The sequence below is a fragment of the Buteo buteo genome, chromosome 5, assembly GCF_964188355.1.
Source record: "Buteo buteo chromosome 5, bButBut1.hap1.1, whole genome shotgun sequence".
Lineage (NCBI taxonomy): Eukaryota > Metazoa > Chordata > Aves > Accipitriformes > Accipitridae > Buteo > Buteo buteo.
Genome location: NC_134175.1, coordinates 10911447 through 10932514, shown reverse-complemented (window position 1 = coordinate 10932514; position 21068 = coordinate 10911447). Strand labels below are relative to the sequence as shown.

The 21068-nt window shown below is 52.3% G+C and overlaps 1 protein-coding gene across 1 annotated transcript in view; it reads left to right on the top strand.

Annotated features, from left to right (window-relative positions):
* Nucleotides 1-19162, top strand: part of LOC142031594 (uncharacterized) — a 30327-nt gene extending 11165 nt beyond the window's left edge. The window contains exons 3-10 of the mRNA XM_075029261.1: nt 7698-7816; nt 11711-11800; nt 14801-14915; nt 15397-15536; nt 15652-15842; nt 16230-16339; nt 16717-16858; nt 17296-19162. Of these exons, the coding sequence (XP_074885362.1) occupies nt 7698-7816; nt 11711-11800; nt 14801-14915; nt 15397-15536; nt 15652-15842; nt 16230-16339; nt 16717-16858; nt 17296-19162 (2774 nt within the window). The remainder of the gene's footprint in view (nt 1-7697; nt 7817-11710; nt 11801-14800; nt 14916-15396; nt 15537-15651; nt 15843-16229; nt 16340-16716; nt 16859-17295) is intronic.
* Nucleotides 19163-21068: the final 1906 nt, after the last annotated feature.

Below are 21068 nucleotides of genomic sequence, written 5' to 3'. Positions count from 1 at the left end.
TGCAAATGAAAAAAAAAAAAAAAAGAAATAGTGGAAATTTGGCATGCAAGTTTGGAGTCAGGTGTTCAGGGAAATCGTCTGGATTGGCCATGATTGTCAGCTCCTGAACAACTCCTTCCCCTGGGGTTGGGTGGGACTGGATTTTGAGATTGGTTGCTAAAATCTCAGCACATTTTAGCCAAGCTCTTCTACAGTATGAAAGTTGGCAGGATTGGTCTCCCTGCTCTCCTAGGAGTAGCATGGGGGTTGCATAAATCACTGTGGGTGAAGCTGAAGGCAGCACTGTCTTGGGTTTGGCATATGGCAGATGTGTGTCTCAAGCCACGGAGGCCCTCAGGTGATGTGTGCCAAGTACCAGCAGGATGGTGGTGGCTATGTCCCCTGCGTCTGACTCTTCCCTGTAGTCAGGAGGAAGAATAGACCCAGAAGTCCAAATTTCCTTCTTCCTTTGCTTTGCAGCATGCACTTCTCACCATCTTGTGGCTGGTGCACACCTAGGGGAAAAGCTTGCCCTGTGCAGTTGGCTATACTTCAGGTGGGGACCTGCAGTAGTTGAGCAGTCCTGTGTTCACTCTTCTCCTGAACTAGATGAAGCACCTTCATGCTCCCAGGGTCAGAGCCTGCTTTGAGCATTAGGAAAGTTTCAATCTTACCCAAGGTTATATGGATAAAACATGGCAAGGTGGAGGTTCAAGGGCTTGGTCTCTTCCAAGCTTTGCTCATCAGATTGAGCCTTTGAGTGCTGGTGGATAGCAATGACGACTCTGGTGCTATCAAAACCTGCCATAAAGGCACTTAAAGGTTTTGTCAGTTGTATAAAAAATGGCTGAACCTCACTGCCAGACCTGCGTGGAGCTTTTGTCTGCAAACCGATTTGCAGTGATTGCTACTTGGACCTATGTCTGAAGGTCTCCTGATTGCTGATCCCTGTCTCTTTGAGAGTAAGTGCTCCAGGAGAAAAGCTTGTCTCTATGTTCGCAGTGTTGCTGGCTGCTATGATGCTCTGGGCTCTGTGACGGGAGCTCCACTTGCTGCAAACAGTGAGATCTCATGAAAGCTTGGATGGATTTGTTTAGTGCTGAGTGGTTTGGAAAACCTCCAGCTAGCTGGAGATCTGCGCTGGGGTTCATTTCCTAGGGTTCGCGTAACAAAAGAAGCAGATGCTGGGAGCTGCAGATGTGGCTCTGCCAAGCATGAGAGCAGCAAGAAAATGGGACTTAAAATGCTCTGAGAGGTGGAGAGGATGTGCTTAGGTTATGTGCTGCCATGCCTTCTTCCTAGATTAAGGTCACCCAGGTAGTAAGGTCTGCAATAGAGAGAACAGTGGAAAACCCTCTCCTAGTATGAAACCATGCTCTGGAATTTGGCAAAGTTTGAGATGACTAACAGCTCCTAACAAATGGCAAGTAGTGGGGTACCTCCCTGTAACCCACTGGCCCACACCCAACCCAGTGTCAGCCTGGGACAGGAGGTGCCATTTTCCATGTGTGTGTTTTTGAGAACGTGTGGTCCACACATGTCTCCTTGCTCTGTTTCATCTCCTGCCAAACCTCCACCAAACACCCAGTCTGGTCCACTGGCCAAGCATAAGGGAGGGCAGGATAGTGTCCTGCAGGGGCTGTGACCCAACTGATACGTGGCAAGCCTGTCTCCTTTGCAGGCTTCACCCTGCGCCTTGCAAGCACAGCTGGAGACCTAGAGGTATGCCTACAAGGTTATTGGGCATTTTGGCTTGGTGGAGAGCAGGGGTTAAGGCTGCAGGAAGGAGCTGCCTAGGTGGGACCACCTTCAGAGGCTGTTCTTCATGCTGATGCACCAGAGGTGTCAGGTCACAGGCTGTGAAGAGCAGTCAGTGTTGCAGCTGACATTTATATACGTGGATGTATTTTTAGACTGTGCCCATATCATGGTTGCAACATATTTAGGATGAACTTGGGGAAGGTCTTGCATGATGCAGCCTTTCCCCTGGGCACCTAGGGCTCTCCAGACAGCCACAATGGGATCTTCTGCTTGGTCTGTCCTGAGCAAGAGCTCGTCTGTGCCAGGTCCAAGTGGTCCTGGCTGACATCTTTCAGCCACAATGACAACCTCTTAGCTCCACAGCAAAGCCTAGACCTGCCATTTGCAGGCAGGAGTTTGAGCACCAGCAGGTACCAGTGCAGAGATGGATCCCACGAGGATGTGCTGGGTCGCATGCTCCTGCCACCACAGGATCTGGAGTCCTGATGGGTCTCCATTCACCTACCAATGAAGGAGTGCAGGATGAATCCCCCAGGTCTGTGCTTCCCACCAGCAGTCTCAGACGTTTGCCGTCCCTGCAGTGGTGCAGTTAGGAAGGCTAGATCCAAGATCCCCATCTGCCCTCTGTGCTCATGGTCCTGGGAAATCTGCTCTGGCCGACCCCGCTCAAGCAGGGGGTTGGCCTAGGAGATCTCACGAGGTCCCTTCACAGCTCTGCTGTGGGGCAGCTGGCAGCGGGTTTCACCGAGTAATCTCACCGCAGTCAGCATTAAATTAGCTTTTTTCATTCATCTCCTTGTCATTTGCTGTTACCGTGGGCCAGAGCTGCAGGGGTCTGGACCTGAAGTAACTGATGCAGTGAAAGGAGTCCAGTTTAAATCCCTCCCTGGGCAAGATCCTGCAGGACCGTATGGGACCGTTTGCAGCAGCAGCAGGTTGAAGAGGTTGGCATGGATTTTGGGGCTGCCAGCTCTCTCCTGGGCATTTCTGTGCTCCTTGGAAAAAATGCTGGATGACTTTTTCTAATAGGTTTATAATCTGTGGTTTTGGCATTTGCCTGTTTTACTTGGATGGCATGAGCCTGCTCTGCTTGGCACGATGCCTTTGTTAAACAGCTGAGGCAAAGGTTGGTGCTAATTTGACGGGGTTTGGGACTGAGTCCAAGAGGAAAACGTTTGTGCATGGCTTAGTGTTGCTGGAGGAGCTGGGAGCTCCTGGTTTCTTGATGCCAGGCATCTCTGGACTCTGTTCAAAGAGAAATGCTTGCCATGGGTGAAGTCTGTCATCTCCCACTGGTGTAACTTGGTCCACAAGAGCAGAAATGACTCCAGGATTTTTTTACCAATAACTTTTTATCAGTGACAAAACTATGCCAGAGGCAAGGGAGGTGTTAGCCTCCATGGCTGCATTGCGGTGTTTTTCTTTGTGATGTGATGAGCAAAAAGTGAAGAGATTAGACTACTTTGCTTCTTTTTCTTTCTTTCTCATGCTTGAGGTCTTTCATCCATGTTGCAGGGCTTAGAAACCTCCTTGCAGAGGCAAGAAAGCCAATCCAAAGGGATGCTCTTGGGCATGTACAGGAGACATCCTGACTCATTAATGCTGAAAATGTTACTGATCGTGGCTTCCTTTTGAATGAAAGCCTTCCTGTCTTTGGGGATCACACCAGCAGCAGGAAGCCTCCTCCAGTGCTTTGGCTGGTGTAGAGGTTCAGGACAGAGCTGGATTTCCCCCTCCTGCCTTAAACATTACACATGGATAGCCTCTATCCCAGAACTTTGAATATATGAATGATCACCAAATTGCTTCAGCAAATGCCTAGAATTTGTCTAGTAACTGCAGATCACTTTTGTCATGGTCTTTTTCATCGTGCAGTAATTCCTATTAATTCTCAAAGGTGCGGAGCAGGAGGCTGAAAAAGCTGGGCACAAACAGCAAATGTGCATTGTCCTTTTATCTATAGTTATTTCTTTTACTGTAGGTATATTATAGCTTATATACATGCTGGACCTGTTTCTTTTAATCCCATTCACTTTGTGGTCTCAGCTGCTTTGTGTGGAAGGGCATCTCAACATATAGTGGTTCATTACAACAAATATCTTAAATGGGGGTGAATTAGCCAGCTTTTAACATGGCTTGGCAGCTGCTTTATTCTGCCTTGCAGCAGATAGGGATCTCCTCTTCTTGCCATCAGTTGTTTTCAGTGCATCTTGGCTGTCTTGGAGATGTGCCTTCAGCAGGCTGAGGGACCCGGGGCTCTTGGTGGGATGCTGAGGGGTGGCATCTCCCCATCACGTAGCCTGCTCTGCTGGGGTGAAGAACCCTGGCTGCTGGTCCTCCCCGCTCCTGGTAGCGCCAGCTCCAGCTTGACCTTGCAACAGGCTCTGCTCTGGAGTCGCAGCACGTCCTGGATGTGCTTTCTGTATCACCTTTGCCCAACTGCATCAAGGGAGCCAGTGGGAGGGGAAGGAGACTCCAAGCCACCACCCTGTGTTATTGGGAGATGGAGTCAGTGTTGCCTGTCATGGGGTGATCATCCTGCAAGTTGGTTATGGCAAGCGTGGATTTATGTGCTGGTGAAATCCCCCAGAGACTAATAACTTGTCTCAAGCAAATGGGTGACTTTTCAGGAGTGATCCCTCCCTCCCGTGAGGTTACCTCTGTGGCAGATGGGGTGGTGTTTTTTCTGCACTTTGATTAAAAGGATTATTTTTTTTTTCCTTTCAAAGTAAAAAAGTGACTGGGAGTAGTCTCTCTAGCCCTGGTGGTTACATGGGCCTGGAGTCCTCTCTCTGGATGTGCTCAGGCATCTCTTGGGATTGCTCCCAACCCCTGTGGTTCTTGGCAATTTGGGCAAGGAAATGTTCAGAGACCTGATTGGAGCAGGAGAGCCACAAGGACACTTTGCTCCTGATTTGTTGGTTGAGGAGAACACCTGGTCATGACATGTTTGAACATGAACAGGGTCACCACCTGAAAATGGGTAGAGGAGGTCTCCAGATCATCTAGACTGCTGAGGAATGACTGTGGCTTCTGAGAGCAGCCTCAGCCCTGCCTGTCTGCTGGATGCTTACTCTGCCACTGGCCATCCCCATCAGGGTGGCTGTCTCTGGAAGCAGAGAAGCTCTCTGCAAGAAGACCAGGCCACAGGTGTTGAAGTGATGCTGAAAGTAAGGGGAGCTCATGTCACAAATTCCTGGATTATTTTGGTGTGATAGTGCCATGCATTTTGCCTCATGCACTGACCTCAGCATCTCCCTGGCCTTTGGCCATGCATGGTGAGGACTGGGCTGGATGTGAACACCAGCTGCTCTATGCCACCAGTGCTTAGAAGCACCAGTTGTAATCCGTGCCCTGCAGTTAGGACCTTGCAACTCCAGTGCAGTGATTCGTGGTGGCAAAGCTGTTGGCAGACACCATCTCTTTATGTTTCCTACCCTCTCCCTTTGCTCCAGGCCTTCTCCCCAAGGCATGTCATCATAGTGTGTCCTATGGGAGATAGATTCTGAAGAATTTTCTAGCTCAGTGCAGAAGTGGACCGCTCTGTGTTTGAGAGTAGGGGAAGTCAGCATCTCTGATGGGAGATTGAAAGCCCCTTGCTAAGATCAGTGGGAGAGTTGGAAGAAATAATTTTGCTGGAAAGCACAAAATGAGCAAATATGTGTTTCATGTTGGATTCTGTAAGCCCACAGCAGCTCTCCCCAGCTCGTTGCAGCTTTCTCTGCAGATGCTGCTGGTGGACACTGGGAGAGAGCTGGAGACCATGTGCTCTCGGGATGTGCCTCCTCTCAAAATGCTCTATGCCCTTTTGGAGCTTTGTTTTGGAAGAACTTGGTTTCTTTTTGAATTTTCCTGCCAGCTTGCCTCATCTCAATGCTTTAGAGAGGAGTCAGCTTTTCAAAAGCATTCAAATTTAAAAAAAGAATCGATGTTTCATTTTGAAAGTATTCTGCTCCATCATGTGCAAATTGAAGCCATACCCGTGGTCCAGATGGGCTTTGGATGTTTTTCCTTGGGGATTGCTTGGCAATTGTGCGAGGAGTTTTTTTGCTTGGTGACTGCCTCAAATCTGCCTTTTGAAACTCCTAGGGAATGCCTTTCCTTGACTGGTGAGCAAACTGAGCACAGCAACTGCTTTCCTGGCATTGAACCTCATCATCCCCAACCTTTCCCAGAAGTCTCGCATCCCCTGGCCCAGCTGATCCACCTCTTGCTGATTTGGGAAGTGTCTATGCAGAGGGTTGTCCCCTGCAGAAATAGGAACGTGAGCTTATGTGGGGGGCAATGCAGATTTGTGGCACGGGCTAAACTGTGACCCACGGGGGAGCTGTCAGGGAGGGCATGTCCTGTGGGAGTTGCCCACAAGCTGAGCTTTCCTCCAGCGAGTGAGGGCAGAGGAGAGAAAGGGCAGAAGATTCAGCTGCTGCCTGAGCATCTCCAAGGAGCGCTCAAAGTTTTCGTGAGGCTGAAGTAGCCCAGTTCTATCAGCAACAGAGATCAAGGCTAATTCTGCTTAATGGGCTCCAAGCATCCTCTCCGCTTCTATTGAAACCTGTGTGACTGCAACAGTTTGGCTCCTCTGTGTCACCTTATGCAAGACCTTCAGCTAATTGTCTTTAACCATGCGCCTGGTTGCTGAAAGCCTGCGTGGGTGGGTGCTTGTTGTCACTCAGGCTCCACGTGTAAATAGATCTGAGAGATGTTTTGACCTCAGATTGGTTTTTAATACAAAAATGCAGATCTGTCGGGGAAAATGCTTGTGCATGTTGATGGTTTGAAGAAAAACAAAATGTCTCCTATCAGCAGTTTCAGACGAAACTTTTTTTAGGTTTGGAATTATTTTGGCTTTGAACTTGGTGCTACTGGGGGCAGGGGGGAAACCAAAGCTTTAAAACCTTTCAGTGGTGAGGTGAGAGCTTCTACCATGGAGAAAATGAAAGGTGTGGTCAGACTTGGGATGGTTTGGGCTTTTTCCTCATTTCCTACCATTCCCCCAAATAAGGAAGACCTTTTCCCTTTGGATCCAGCCAAGGTCATGCAGTGCCATCAGAAACCCAGGGCTCAGATGGGCCAGGCAGTGATGCTCTGCCGGGACGTGGCTGTGCACAGGGCGTGCGAGTTCAGTCTGACCTCAGGGCGCTGCGGGAGTTTGCAGCAGTGGCAGAGGTGGGGTGGGAGCCACCGTCCTCGTTCCTGTTCCCTGAACAGGCGGTTTTCTTTGTGTCCTGTGGTGCTCGAGGTCCTGCAACCAGGGGCAGGAGGTTTCACGCTGACTGCACCCATGGGTGTTGCTTTGAAGGCATCTAATGAGGAAACATGAGGCAGCACATGAATCAGCCTGGGGAGGTTGTGGCAGTGAGTCCTGGGAGCAGAGAGCTGCTCAGGTGTCTCACTGGGAGTGCCGTGGCCACCAACCCTCTGATCTGCTTCCAAGCAGCCGAAGGCAGAAGGGAGAAAAAATATGGGTGCTTTGATGGCATTTCAGATGGTTTGGGAAGTTTTGCCACTGTCTGTCATCAGTCCTGAAGGGCAGGAAAGCAGACATTGTAGCACTGGGATGGCTTGAAGCCAGCTCCAGCTCTACCAGGCTCTAACCTGAAGATTTCTTGCTGTGTTGGGTGGTGTTTCCTAGCCTGGGCAGCCCAAAAATGCTCACCTCCCCTCTATTCCTTGTGTCTCTGCCTCAGACCTTGGCAGAAGCAAGGTTTCCCAGAAATGGGATCAAGCAGCAGAAATGGAGGTTCCCTCCTCTTGGAGGGAAGCCTTGGGCAAGTTGAGGATGGCTCTGTAAAGGGTTTCTGCTCCAGCTACCATTGGTCTCATCTTCCTCTGAGGTGGGTCCCCGTGCATTGGGTAGCACAGTGCAGCTGTGCAGGAGCAGCACTGGGGTGGGGAGGAGGAGGAAGAGGCTCCTGGCTTGCCCATTCCACACTGATTTCTTCCCCTCTTGCTTGCAGCCACAGCTACGGACGTTGGTGACTGTGTGCTGGATCAGCTCGGAGCCCCAGGAGGGAACAGACGAATGGACCTGCAGGTTGACAGAGAGCTGTTTCCTGAGGGAGAACTGCTGCTCCAGGTATCGTGCTGTAGCTTGGTCATCTAGGGTCTTCCCTTAGCTCCCATTATTTGCTGGGCACGACAGCCGGTCCCTGCCTGCCGAAACATACAGCAGCTATGGAGCATGCGATTGACCTGTGGAGGAAGAGGAGACCCTGCCTTACCAGGAGCTGCTTCGCTGTGGTTACTGCAGGCTCTGAGCACCTCGGGACAGGGACCAGTGACACTGCCTGGCTGGGACGGGTCCCCGTGCCCACCGTTCCCTCCCACCCCCCGCAGCGGTTTGCTGCCACTTCGGTTACACTGCAGCGGCTCTGTACGGGCTGTGCCGTAAACTGCATCCATGAACAGAGCAGGGCTTGGGGTAGTGGGTTGTGTCCTTCTTGCAAAGGTGTTGGGTGCTCTCTGTGCCTGTAGCCGCAGGCATCAGCTGTCACTAAGCCCAGACCTGGTATTTTTCCTTGGGACCTGCTACAGCTCATGGGCCCAACGTGCACAAGTTTGTAAATCCCAACCAGGAAGGTGCAGGGGTATCACCCAGAATTGTAGGGAATGATTCCTGATTAGTCTCAGAGGTGGTGGGTTCCTTGTTTTCTGGTAAATGCCAAGAGGAGAATGGTGATAGCTGCAGAATAAAACATCTGCTAGGAACTGTTTGCCCTACCTGGCACATTGCATGAGGTCCCTAGCACGAGTTCACAGCCTGCCTGGGATGGAAAAAGCCCAGGTTCAGTTTGAAGGTTAAAGGGGAGAAAAGATGATGGAGCTGGGAGACAGTGGTGGACAAATTCAATGTGCAGTACAAGCTTTGCTTTGTAGAAAGGCCAGCGCGTGTCTAATGAAATGGCTCTTGCTGAATTTCAGAGAACAAGGAGCTGGTGAATCAGCTGGCCAGTATGCTGTTTGCTTGGGCTGTAATTTATAAATGTAAGCTGGAAGGAAATGGGATAGAAAGGGCCCATAGAAAGGCTGGTTGCTGAATAAACATCTCGGCATCTCAACTTAAAATGTGCTGCTCCTTGGGGCTGCAGGGCAAGTCTGTGCAAGACCTTTAATCGTTCCATGGCTGTGTTCCTGATACTGCATATGTCTGTGTTTTCTGGACCTTGAGTCCTCTTGTCCCTTCTTCCACCTCTCCAAACAAAAGCAGATGGATACTTGGGTGTCTTTAAAGTCTGACTCTGGTGCCTTCAACCCTGCTCCTGCACAGCCTTACGTGAATGCTCACCGCTATGAACAGGCAGGCAGGCACGAGCACCCCTGCGAGCGGAGCCCCAGCAAGAACCCCCATGGAGGATTTTGCTGAGGCTGTGACTCCTCAGAACCCAACATGACTTTTGGCAATGAAGCTTGGGCCATGTGCTCTCACATGTGGGCTTTGCTCCCAGGAGTGGTCTCAGATGTCTGCAAGTATGATAGTCATGGAGGAACAGCTGGAATAATGTGAGAGTCAGGAGGGAGCCTGTGGTTGCCCCAGTCCCACAATGGAGCTGCTCCCAAGTGCTCTCCAGGGATTTGAGCTGGACCACATGATGGCAATTTGTTGACCCACCAGAGCATTGGCAGCCTTGGGTGATTGAAGGCATCTGGAGAGCTTATGAAGTGTTAATGTGACAGAAATCCCCCAGCTGAGCTTGCCCGATGGTTTGGGGGGGGGGGTCCTTCTCAAAGAGCATTTTAATCAGATACTGTCATTTGCAGAAAACTCTGACTCATGGCCCTTTGGGGGGCTGCAGTGCACAAAGAAAAGGGACCAGTCCTGCTGCAAGCTGCATCTGTACAGTATCAAGCAACATGCTCAATCCAGCAGCCTCTCAAATAATCCAAGCTGGAAGGAAATGGGATAGAAAGGGCCCATGGAAAGGCTGGTTGCTGAATAAACATCTCTGCATCTCAGCATAAAACATGCTGCTCCTTGGGGCTGCTGATGACTAAAAAAACCATCCCGGCCGAGCCTGAGTGTTGCTGTAAATGGGCAAATGCATGAGCTGTGTCAGCCAATTGCTCCTGCCTCTTCTTTGCATGGGGGGAGATGGTGAGCAGAGCTGAAGAGGCATCATGGGCAGCTGGACCCTTCTCTCCAGCCTGGTCTGAAGCAAACAGCATGTCCCCATAGTCCCCCCAGGGGCAGCTCAGCATGACAGAGTTGGGCAGTGAGGGCAGAGTCCCTGTTTGTGGCAGGTCCTGGCCTGATGCTTATGAGATCTGCTGAGACTTCTGCCCTCATCCTGATTAAACACAGACTTCCACTTAGGGTTTTCTTTTCCTAATTTCTCTCCTTCTATTCACTAAAAAATTAAATATATTACAGACAAGAGCAGGGGGCAAGAATTACTATCTAGTGCAGTACTTTCCTTTTGGAGGAAATCAGCCTGAAAGGGTCACCAGATATCTCTGGATCTTCATCTTGCCTCTTTTTCTGGGTATTCACTAGAGGTGTGAGCTCCCCTGCCTCCACCCCCACCATGATCTCCTATAGTTTTGGAATAGTTTCTTTGATTTGGTGTGGGTTTGGCCTTTTTCAAGCAAGGAGCTACCAGTTGGGTATGGATTTAGCTGCAGACCATGTGTATGTAATTGCAGAGCACAAGGCAAGAAGTGAAGTTGGCAGATGGTATAAGCACAAAGATTTTTTTTTATAGAGATTTTGGTGTTTTGTGTTTAAAGCCTTATCTTCTGTAATCTAGAACATTGGGAAGAGGAGAGTCATTTTCCCAGTATGGTGTCTCATAGTGGCAGTTCAATGCCAGGATGTATTGGGGGCGCAATGGGGTTTGTTCCCGACAAACATCTCAAGAGCAATGGGGCCTCTTGAGATGTTTGTCAGGAACAAGAACAAAATCAGATGAGAAGAGGTTGTGGTCCTGTGTAATGGGAGACAGATGAGAACAGGAAGCTGTCACCTCCTTGATGTGTCAAAAAGTCTACATGCTTATAAGGACGAGGGGATGCCATGTCAGATGTCACAGATGCAATGTCAGGGCCCTCACAAATCTAGGATCTGAGTTTCCAGATTTTTCCATCTCTTTTGCTTTCAAGATGGGCGTTGGTTTTAGCTGCACTACCATCTTTGAATGATAGTGGTGACTGGATTTGGTGTTACTTTGTGTGCTTTGTGATGAGTTGTTCACGTACCCTTGGAGCTGAGAGCAGGAGTTTGACGGAAAGCAATGTCCTCACATGCTAAGGATTAAAAGGCAGGTTTTGGGGGGTGATTGGGGAAAGTGTGGGGTGAAGACATACAGAAACAAGCTTGTATAATCTCCTAACTGTAAAATTCAGGGTGAGGAGCAAGGCCCAAAGTGTCTTTGGAGGTCATCCTTAAAACTAATGAGGATAAATAGGTCAGGTCAGTGACTGACTGCAGTTTGGTTACTATCTCTGAAGGCTTCATTATGCTTGAACGGATGCTAGGGTCCTCCCGGAGTCACCAGGCTCCTGCACTGCTCAAGGCAGTCCTTACTCCCTCTACACTGCCTGTTGCTGTTTCTTATTGAAGTGATAGGTGAGTTTGTTAAAGAAAATCAGAGCCCCAGAAGAGTATAACTATACCCAGCTGGTACAGCTGGCAAGGAGGTAACTAACTCTAGGTCCTCCATGAAACCTCTCCTTAGCTGGTCCCTCCTGATGCAAGAGCTACCCTGCGGTGAGAGGGCTTCAATGATGGGTCTAGAAGAAGTGGTCAGTCCGTCTTGGATCATTGCTCATGGTAACACTGAAAAAAAACCCAAACCCAACTAGCCAGGATTGTCTTGCATGGTCACAAGGTGCTTTCCTTTTTTGTGGGGTTCCTTGTTGATGAAGAAGATCCCTTCCTGTCCCCGATTGCTGAAGAAACACCTGGAGAAGTTCATCTTTCAACAGCTGGATTGAAGCTAGGGAGAGTAACTCTGGGCTCAACTTCTGCTTTCAGGCACTCAATGGATTTGTCATTGCCGTGACCGGAGATGGCTACATCTTCTACATCTCCCCTACTGTGCAGGACTACCTGGGCTTTCATCAGGTAGGTACCATTTTTTCCTGGCTGTAAACAGATGGATGCAGTCCAGGTCTGGGAAGGAGGTGCTGATAGCCGTGCCAGGGCTTTCTTTTCCCTTCCAAGCTCCCTTGGGTCATTTTTGATGTACATTTTCAGATGACTCATGTTCTTTGGGGGCTGTGAAAGCCTACAAGCATGCTTGTGACTTTAGCAGGAACAGATGCAAGCTGAGCAATGGCAGGCTCTGTATCCTCTTGTCTTTGTGTGTAAGAGGGGTGTGAGATTTTTCTTGTATCATGCTGCTGGGTTCATATGCTCTCACTTACAGAGGGCTGAGGGTATCTCACTGGTGAGCAGTGTCAGTGCCCTGAAGTACCGTGGGTTGCATGGGATGCCAAAGAAAAGCAGGTCTCTCTCCACATCCACCCTCTTGCCTCCAATTCCCCTGACATCCAGCTCCTTTGGCCAAGGGACTGAGTCAACAGGAGGGCCATGAGGCTGCCAAACCCATTTCATTGCATAGGTTCCTGGTGCACCCACAGAGACTGATGTGTTTTCTTCTTCATCCCCCCTTTGCACCCTTTCCCAGCTCACTGGGATCCTCGGGGGCTGATGCCCCAAGTCAAAACAGCTGTCAGGCAGGGAGTGGTCTTCTCAAAGTACCTGTACACCTGGTTAAGCAGGAGGCTCTGCTCTGGCATATTTCTGAGGGCAGGGAGATGGCAGTTGGTGGCCTGAGCTGCCCGGGGGCTTGGTAAGACCATGCTGACCACCACAGCATGCAGGACTGGGATGGGAAAGGCCGGTCCAAGGCATGGCCCTAGAAGAAGGGGGCTGTGTTGGGAGGCAGGAGGTGTGAGGACTTGCTGGTGTTTCTATCATGTGGCCAACTTTACAGTCCAGCATCAGCATGTCTGTCTTTCCTGGTGGCCCACTAAGGAAGATTGTTTGCACTGGGATACAGATTCCCATGGCTTTGGAGTAAAAAAAACCTACAAAAACCTTTTTTAAAACAGCAAATCACCCTGCCTGGAAAAAAAAAATAGTTTGATTTGGTCAAAATGTTCTGATCAACCTTGAAATTATTTTTTACATTGATCCTGTGGAAGAAACAAAACTGCTTATTTGCAGAGGGCTAGGGATGGCAACACAAGAGAGGTCTTGCGTGCTGTTGCAGACTGGCAATTTGTACCCCGCTGTGGTGGGTTGACCCTGGCTAGATGCCAGGTGCCCACCAAAGCCGTTCTATCACTCCCCCTCCTCAGCTGGACAGGGGAGAGAAAATATAACAAAGAGCTTGTGGGTTGAGATAAGGACAGGAGAGATCATTCACCAATTACCATCATAGGCAAAACAGACTCAGCTTGGGGAAAATTAACACAATTTATTACAAATCAACCAGAGTAGGGTAATGAGAAATAAAACCAAATCTCAGAACACCTTCCCTCCACCCCTCCCTTCTTCCCGGGCACAACTTCACTCCCGGATTCTAGAGAATCCAACCCCCCCCCAGTGGCACAGGGGGACGGGGATGGGGTTTACGGTCAGTTCATCACACGTTATCTCTGCCGCTTCATCCTCCCCAGGGGGAGGGCTCATCACACTCTTCCCCAGCTGCAGTGTGGAGTCCCGCCCACAGGAGACAGTCCTCCACAAACTTCTCCAACGTGGGTCCTTCCCATGGGCTGCAGTTCTTCACGAACTGCTCCAGCATGGGTCCTTTCCATGGCGTGCAGTCCTTCAGGAGCACACTGCTCCAGCATGAGTCCCCCATGGGGTCACAAGTCCTGCCAGACAAACCTGCTCCATGGGCTCCTCTCTCCACAGATCCGCAGGTCCTGCCAGGAGCCTGCTCCAGCATGGGCTTCCCACGGGGTCACAGCCTCCTTCAGGAACCCACCTGCTCTGGCATGGGGTCCTCCATGGGCTGCAGGTGGAGATCTGCTCCACCGTGGACCTCCCTGGACTGCAGGGGGACAGCCTGCCTCACCAGGGTCTTCACCACGGGCTGCAGGGGAATCTCTGCTCTGGTGCCTGGAGCATCTCCTCCCCCTCCTTCTTCACTGACCTTGGTGTCTGCAGGGTTGTTTCTCTTACATGTTCTCACTCCTCTCTCTGGCTGCCGTTTCCGTCTGTCCCAACTTTTTTTTTCCTTCTTAAAAATGTTATCCCAGAGGCGTTACCACTATCGCTGATAGGCTCATCCTTGGCCAGCGGTGGGTCCGTCTTAGAGCCGGCTGGTATTGGCTGTCTCGGACACAGGAGAAGCTTCCAGCAGCTTCTTACAGAAGCCACCCCTGTAACCAACCCCCCCGGCTACCAAAACCTTGCCACACAAAGCCAATACACCCAGAAACAAATTCGCCTCTGGCAACCCGCAGCCTTTCTGGCGCTGTGTCTTGAGTTTGGTCCTAAGAAGATACTAGAAGTTAAAACATGCCAGGCAAATGCCACTGCTGCAGCGTTCGCTTTGCCAATGGGGAGCAAAGCTTCCCAAAGAGCAGGGGCTTCCATGGCAGGGGAGGGAGCTGGAGTTTCAGCATTTGCCATGGACTCCAGTTAAGGATCAGGAGCCAGAGTGAAACATCCTTGGAAGGGCTGGGTGATGCCAGGAGAACCTCAGCCTTGCTGGTGTGGGGAACAGGCTGGAAAGATCTGCTTAGCTATGGTAAGAGGATGTTGGGGCAACGGGCAGTGTGACAGTCCTGAGCAGCCAGGCTTACTCAGGCATCGCCGTTTTTATTGCTTCTAGAAGCCTCTGAGCTGTTCCCATGATTTCCCCAGGCAGACCCCCTCCCCTGCTCCCTTTTCCTCCTCCCTGAGCCGCCCTCCCTAAAAAAGCAGCCGGTTCCTGTTCCTTGCTCTCCATGCAGCGCACAAAGCTGGTTGCGTTTGCCTGTTTCTTCACACTCAATTGCTGCGCTTTTAGTACCCACAAAGGAAAGGCTCCTTTTGTGTCCTCCTCCAGACACCTCTGCCAGGCTGGGCAGGTGTCAATGCTCTTCTCCCCTTGTGTCATACCAGTCAGATCTCATCTACCAGAGCGTGTACGAGCTGATCCATGCGGACGACAGAGCTGCCTTCCGCCGCCAGCTGCACAGGGCCCCGGCGTCTGGCAGCACCCAGCACGCTGCCGATGGTGAGTGCCAGGGTGATCCCTGGGGGCCAGCCAGCCACCTCTGCATGGGAAAACCCTTCTGGTGGCATTTATAGCCACCAAGCACAGCCCTGTGCTGAAGAACATCCCATAGCCTCCCTCTGGGACTCGCAGCCATCCCAGGGGTTGGCACGGCCGCTTGTCACCAAAAGCAGCCAACAGCAATGATGTGCTGCCTTTCGCTGTGCTGGAGGGACGGGGATGCTTCTCCCAAACCTTTTTGCTTTACAGGGTTTGAAATCCTGTTTATTTCAGTGGGGGCAGCTTGTTGTCTTGCTACTGTCTGAGAGGCGAGGGGACCAGAAACTATTGTGAACTGGTCATTTCCCACAGCAAGGTCTTACTCATCTGTGAAGGTCATGGCTTCACTTGAGCAGCAAAGTCTCCACCAGGAGCAGGTCTGCAAGGCCATGAGCTCGAGGCGTGCAGCTCGGAAAGCTTCGTTTTCCTTTTGGTTTCCCAGCCTTTCCCACTGACCAGCCACTGCTGGCTGGATGCAGCACCAGGTCCAGCCCACAGTACCTCCACCCCGAGAAGACCTCTGTGGAGAGGAGCTTCACCTGCCGCTTCCGCTGCTTGCTGGATAACTCCTCAGGATTTCTGGTAAGAAAATCTGTTTCTGTTCCCTGGTGGCCACTCATGTCCCATGGGGATGGGAGCACAGCCAGTTCCCGTCACCCTGTTTGCTTCACACCCACATTTTCTAATCCCCTCTAAGGCCTTGAATTTCCATGGGCGCTTGAAATTCCTTCTCGGGCAGCAGAAGTCAGCATCGGACAGGTCCCCGCTTGCTCTCTTTGCCATTGCAACTCTCCTTCAGCCACTCTCCATCCTGGAGCTTCAGACCAAGATGCTGATCTTCCAGACGAAGCACAAGCTGGACTTCACTCCCATGGCCTGTGATTCCCGGTAGGGCATCTCTCGCCTTCCCCATGGCAGAATCCCTGGTGCTGGACAGAAAACCATAGCCCGCGGGAGCAGAGCAGTTTTGACCCAACTCCTATGGCAAGGTGCCTGATGCTTTTGTCCATCCGCTGCAGCCCCCCAGTAACACAGGGAGCAGATTAACTGGGTGCCAGCCCTTCTTGGCTGCTGTGTTTTAGCCCAGCAAACCCAGCATGGGGTTGTTCTATGGAAGAAGGGAATGCAGCTCAGCCCAGGATGGAGAGTTGCACTACCCAAAGTGGGAGGCTTTGGCTTAGCTGCCTGGGTGCTGGGCAGGGGATCATGTCTGGTGGGTGGGGTGCAATTGGGGGATCCATCCCTGGTGTCATTGGCTTTCTGCACTGTTTTCAGGGGGAAGGTTGTCCTGGGGTACACGGAAACGGAGCTGTGCAGGAGGGGGTCAGGGTACCAGTTTGTGCACGCGGCTGACATGATGCACTGCGCGGAGAACCATGTGAGAAGTGAGTGCCAGGGAGGAGCAGCGGCACTGGCTGGTGGGGGGGGCCATCGGGGTTGGGTGTGTTTGGGGGGACCCTCATGGCTCCCTGGTACCGGTGCAGCTCTGGCCATGCCGGTACCGTTGCTCCTTGGTGGGCCGTCTGTCCCGAGTCTGGAGCAGCTGTGAAAAAGGCTCTCCCCTCCTGGGTGATACCTGCTCGGGGAGCTGACAGAGGGACAGCACCACACGTGGCATCACATGCTGGCTGTGTCCTGCATCTTCTGCCCCGGTACTACGGGTGCAAAGTGATGCTCAACCTCGTGGCATCTTGCACGTCCCTTTCGTCTGTCCCCATGGAGTAACCACATCCGTGCTGCCTCTCTTCTCTCCCTGCCCCAGTGATGAAGACAGGGGAGAGCGGGCTGACTGTTTTCCGGCTGCTGACCAAGAAGGGTGGCTGGGTGTGGGTGCAGGCCAATGCCCGGCTGGTGTACAAAGGGGGCAAGCCTGACTGCATCATTGCCCGGCAGCGAGCCCTGTCGTGAGTATCACTGGATCTCCAGCTGCCTTCACTTGCTCTTAGCATGTGTGGTCGTGGGGCTGCTCGAGGCACACAGAGGCAATGGGGGCGGAGGAAAGGGTGGTTGGGTTGCACGATCAGCACTTTCCAGTATGTGCCCTCCTGTAGCAGGGAGGTGTGAGCGAAACAGCTCTGAGAATGTGGCTGCAGACACTGAGAAGGGCTGCAGTGAGCCCTGGGCACGCAGCTGTTCCCAGAACCATGCAGACCTCCCCATGGGCTCCCCAGAGCCACAGTCCGCCATCAGCAGCATCGCAGCCAGCCCAATCCAGCACCCTTTTCTTTAGAAAAGCCAAGGCAGGGCTGTGAGCTCCTGTCTCACTGTTGGGAGGGTGGTTTTGCCTGGCCCAGAGGAGGTGCTCATGCTGTTTCCATCTCTTTTTCCCTCCGCCCTGAAGGAATGAAGAAGGGGAGGAACATCTGCGAAAGAGAAAGCTGCAGCTGCCTTTTAGCTTTGCCACAGGGGAAGCAGTCTTGTACGGGAATGACCTTCCCGAGTTCCTGGACTCCTTCCAGACTAAGGAGGAGTTACAGACACAAGGAAACTCCCACTCGAAGCAGTGCTCGGTAGACCCCAACTCTCTTCTTGGGGCCATGATGAAGCAGGATGCATCCATATACATCTCCCATGCTGATAACGTGCCTCAGTTCTCCTTGCCAGATCTCCTCGCTGAGCCTGATGGACTGAGCCAGAATGAGGAAGTTAGTGATGCCAAGGAGGACAGCGACTCCCTCCTGGTCGTTATCAAAACCCTCTTTGAGAAAAGCAAAGTGGATGGAAACATCTGCCAGACCCTCCATAGCCTCAACGTGGACAACGCAGAGCTGCAGCAGTGGGAGGAGGCTCTGCTCAGTTTGGGTGCAGAGGAGGAGCTGCCAGCTCAGGAGGCTGGCGAGAGGCTGGGCACCGAGGCGACATCCTATGTGGAGCAGATGCTCCTCAGGGAGGGTGCTGGGAAGGGCATGGACTTTCTGCACTGCAGTGCATCACCCTGCAATGAGGAAAACAGTGCTGTGGCTCATTTCCAGCACTGCTGGGCAGCTAATTCAGTGTTTCAAGCTCCACCACAGCCCCAGGCATCTGGTGCACAAGGCCAGGATGCTGTTGTCTCTCTAGTCTCTGTTACATCCGAGGTCAGCTCTGCTCAACCAGAACAGCAGGTCCCATTTAACCCAGCCGGGCCGGTGGGAGGGACAGTTCTGGATGTCCTGGTCTCCAGCAGCAAGTCCTCTGTAGCACTTCAGCTGGGAAATCCGGGACAAGTGCTTCAAACAGAAGTTACCACCTCTACTCCTGTAGATAACACTATTCCTAATGATCAGAGCCAGCCTCGGTGCAAGTTGGTGGGGTCAAGCTGCCCACCTCCGTTGCACCCAAACACACTAGTGACTCGGTGGCACAATGTCCCAGCCCAGGCAAACCCAGCCAATGCTTTGGGTCAGAGCGCTTCTCCTGGAGGTTGCCCATCAGAGGCTTGGATGGCCATAGCTCCGAAACAGCTGGAAGCTGCAGGAACGCATCTGGAGTCACAAACTCTCCTGGCTTGCAGCCCTGAGACCCCCCCGGGGGCTGGGCTGTGGTTGGTGCCCTCCCAACCTGCTCCTTGCCCTGCACAAGGCTCGCATGGGTCCTTGTTCTCTGGGGCTGGGGACCTCCGTGATGAGGAGGCTGCTCTCCCTGCACAAGCATCAGCACCCTTAGGAGTCAGCCAGCTGCCAGGGGATGGTGGCTTCCCTAAACAGCCCCTGATACCCCACCTAGAGCCCAGCTTTTCCTGGGAAGGGGAGCAGGCAGTGCTCCAAGAGGACAAGTGGTTTGTGCAGTGCCAGCCATGGCTCCTGCAGGCTGGGGCAGCTCCTCAGAGATGCGATGGGGCAGGTCTGGTGCAACACGGTGGACTGCTGCTGGGGTCCAGCATGGGTCCTAGCACCCACCAGATGGACCACGTTGTGCTGCCCGAGTGCCAGTATGGAAATAGCCTTTTTAAACACGACAGCAACCTTTTTAGAGATGCTTCTAAAATATCCCTTCCCCAGCAGCTGGGTGCTTTGCCTTGCCCCAGCGAGAGCCACCCTGGAGCATCATGTTCCTCACTGGGCTCGGTTTTGAGGTGCTCAGCAGCTCTCCCTGCGAAGGTGGGTGCAGGAACACTGCCATCCTCCGAGCGGGGCCCTGGCTTCCCATCAGTGTCCTTTGCGGGTGGGCAGCCGCTCTGTGCCTGCGAGGTCCAGCTCAAGGTGAGGTGCGAGGGCTGCAGGACCTGAGGGGTGCACCGGCTCGTGTGGATGGAGCGAGGGGTGGTGCCGGGGGGACGCAGGCACAGCACTGTATGTGGGAAGCCTGTTTTGAAGCCTCAGTGTGAACTAGGAGCCACATCTTGAAAAGCCACCGGTAATTACAAGTTCTTCTGGCCATGCACACCTACCTACGAGTGGTGCCCCATGCTTCCTGGTCGCTCAGGATTTTGTCTTCCAGTGCCTGAAACGAGGTGCCCTAGCAGAGCTTTCAGGCAGTCTAGGATAAAGTGTTTGTGGTTTGTTTTTGGTTTTCTTGTTTGTTTGTTTTTATATGAGAAGCCTTTCAGGGAGATGCAGCCATGCCAGTGGGAAGGTTTGCCAGACTCTTGGGGTCCAAGGAAGGACACCCTGCTTGCTGGCCCGTGTGCTCGTGGCAGCCTCTTGCAGATGGACCTGCTGCCTTACAAGCACGTAGCACTGAATTGCTGTTTCTCGATGCAGCGTGGTCTCCTCATCACCTGTGTGTGTGGACCACCCTCGTCGTGTTGTTGTTCAGTCCCCTGCATCATCTCAGCCTGCCTGAGACCCTCTGCTCTGCTCCTTGCTCCCTCCCTCCTGTGCTCACCATCTCCTCTCCTCCTTCTGAGCCCCTGGTGACCCAGTTACTTTAGAAAAGGGGGTGTTACCAAGCCCCTTGAGAAGCTCAGCAGCATTTGAAGGGTCTCTGAGGGAGGTGGGGTTGGCGAAAGCAGAGGCACCTTGGGATTTTGGGCTCCTCAGCAGCCTTCCTGGGGAGTTTGGGAGAGCTGGTACCAGGCTGTGCCCTTCCCTTACAGCAGGGTGGGGAAGGTCCAGCCAAGCTCCCCTTGGGTTTGTCACTGGCTTCTCTTTGCTTTCCTCTCTTGTGCTCAGCAGTGCCATCAGATGGAGGAACAACGGGGTTTACTCCTGCAGTTGCTCAGGATGTTGTGGGTTTGCCAAAGCAGTGAGAAAGGCAGGAAGGGATGCAGTGACTGCTATCTGCCTCTCTCCACTTTGGACCAACTTAGTGCCCTTCACACTGTTGTCCTGGAGACCAGCACAACCACTTTGTTGAATTCCCTTTCTTTTGTATTTTTTAACCTAAGATGTGAATTAAGTTTTTTCCCACCACGGGGCAAGTTCTGCCAGACCCCTAAGGGAAAACTCACAGAAAAAGCAATGATGGCTGGGGGGAGGGTTTGGTTCAAGACCAGATGTGGCAAGCCAGCTTGGTCAGAGAGGTCAAAGGGCTTTGAGACCTCCATATCTTCCCCCCTTGCACCCATCACCCTGAGTCTGTCTCTCACACCGGTACTAACCCTGTACTATTTGCCAAATGAGTACAATCAGGTAATTAGTGCAGAGCTAGCCTAGCAGCAAGCCTGTGTGTGTCCTGGTGTGGGGTGGCCTCATCTCTCTAGGTCTCTTCCTTTGTGCCCTGTTTTGCCTCAGTGTGCTGGGGCTCCCGGGGCTGCTAGCCAGGCAAGATAGGGCTCAGGAAGGGTTGAGCTCCTGGTTGCAGGCTGGGAGCAGAGCGATGCTGGAAACATGCTGGACCCCTCTGAAGCAGCCTGGAGGAGCACCTAGGACAGGGCAAGGAGCTGACTGGTCGTGATACGGAGCCTTACAAGTCAGCAGACCTGAAAAGCAGCAGGATGGACTCTGCTCACCAACCCTTTTTGCCCTGGCACCTGTAAGATGACGTGAAGCAGCGCACGGCCCCAGCCAGCGGGTGCTGAGGGGTCCCGGTCCTGCAAGAGGTGCCCTTGGGGAGGGGACACCCTGCCAGGCTGGGGTGGGGCCAAGACAAACCCCTGGTGCTCTGTTACTTGTGTCTTCTCTCTTTATACGTTGTGTATGTGCATATAACATCTATTTTCATGGCAGTATCTCATTTTATGCTTTGTGATTT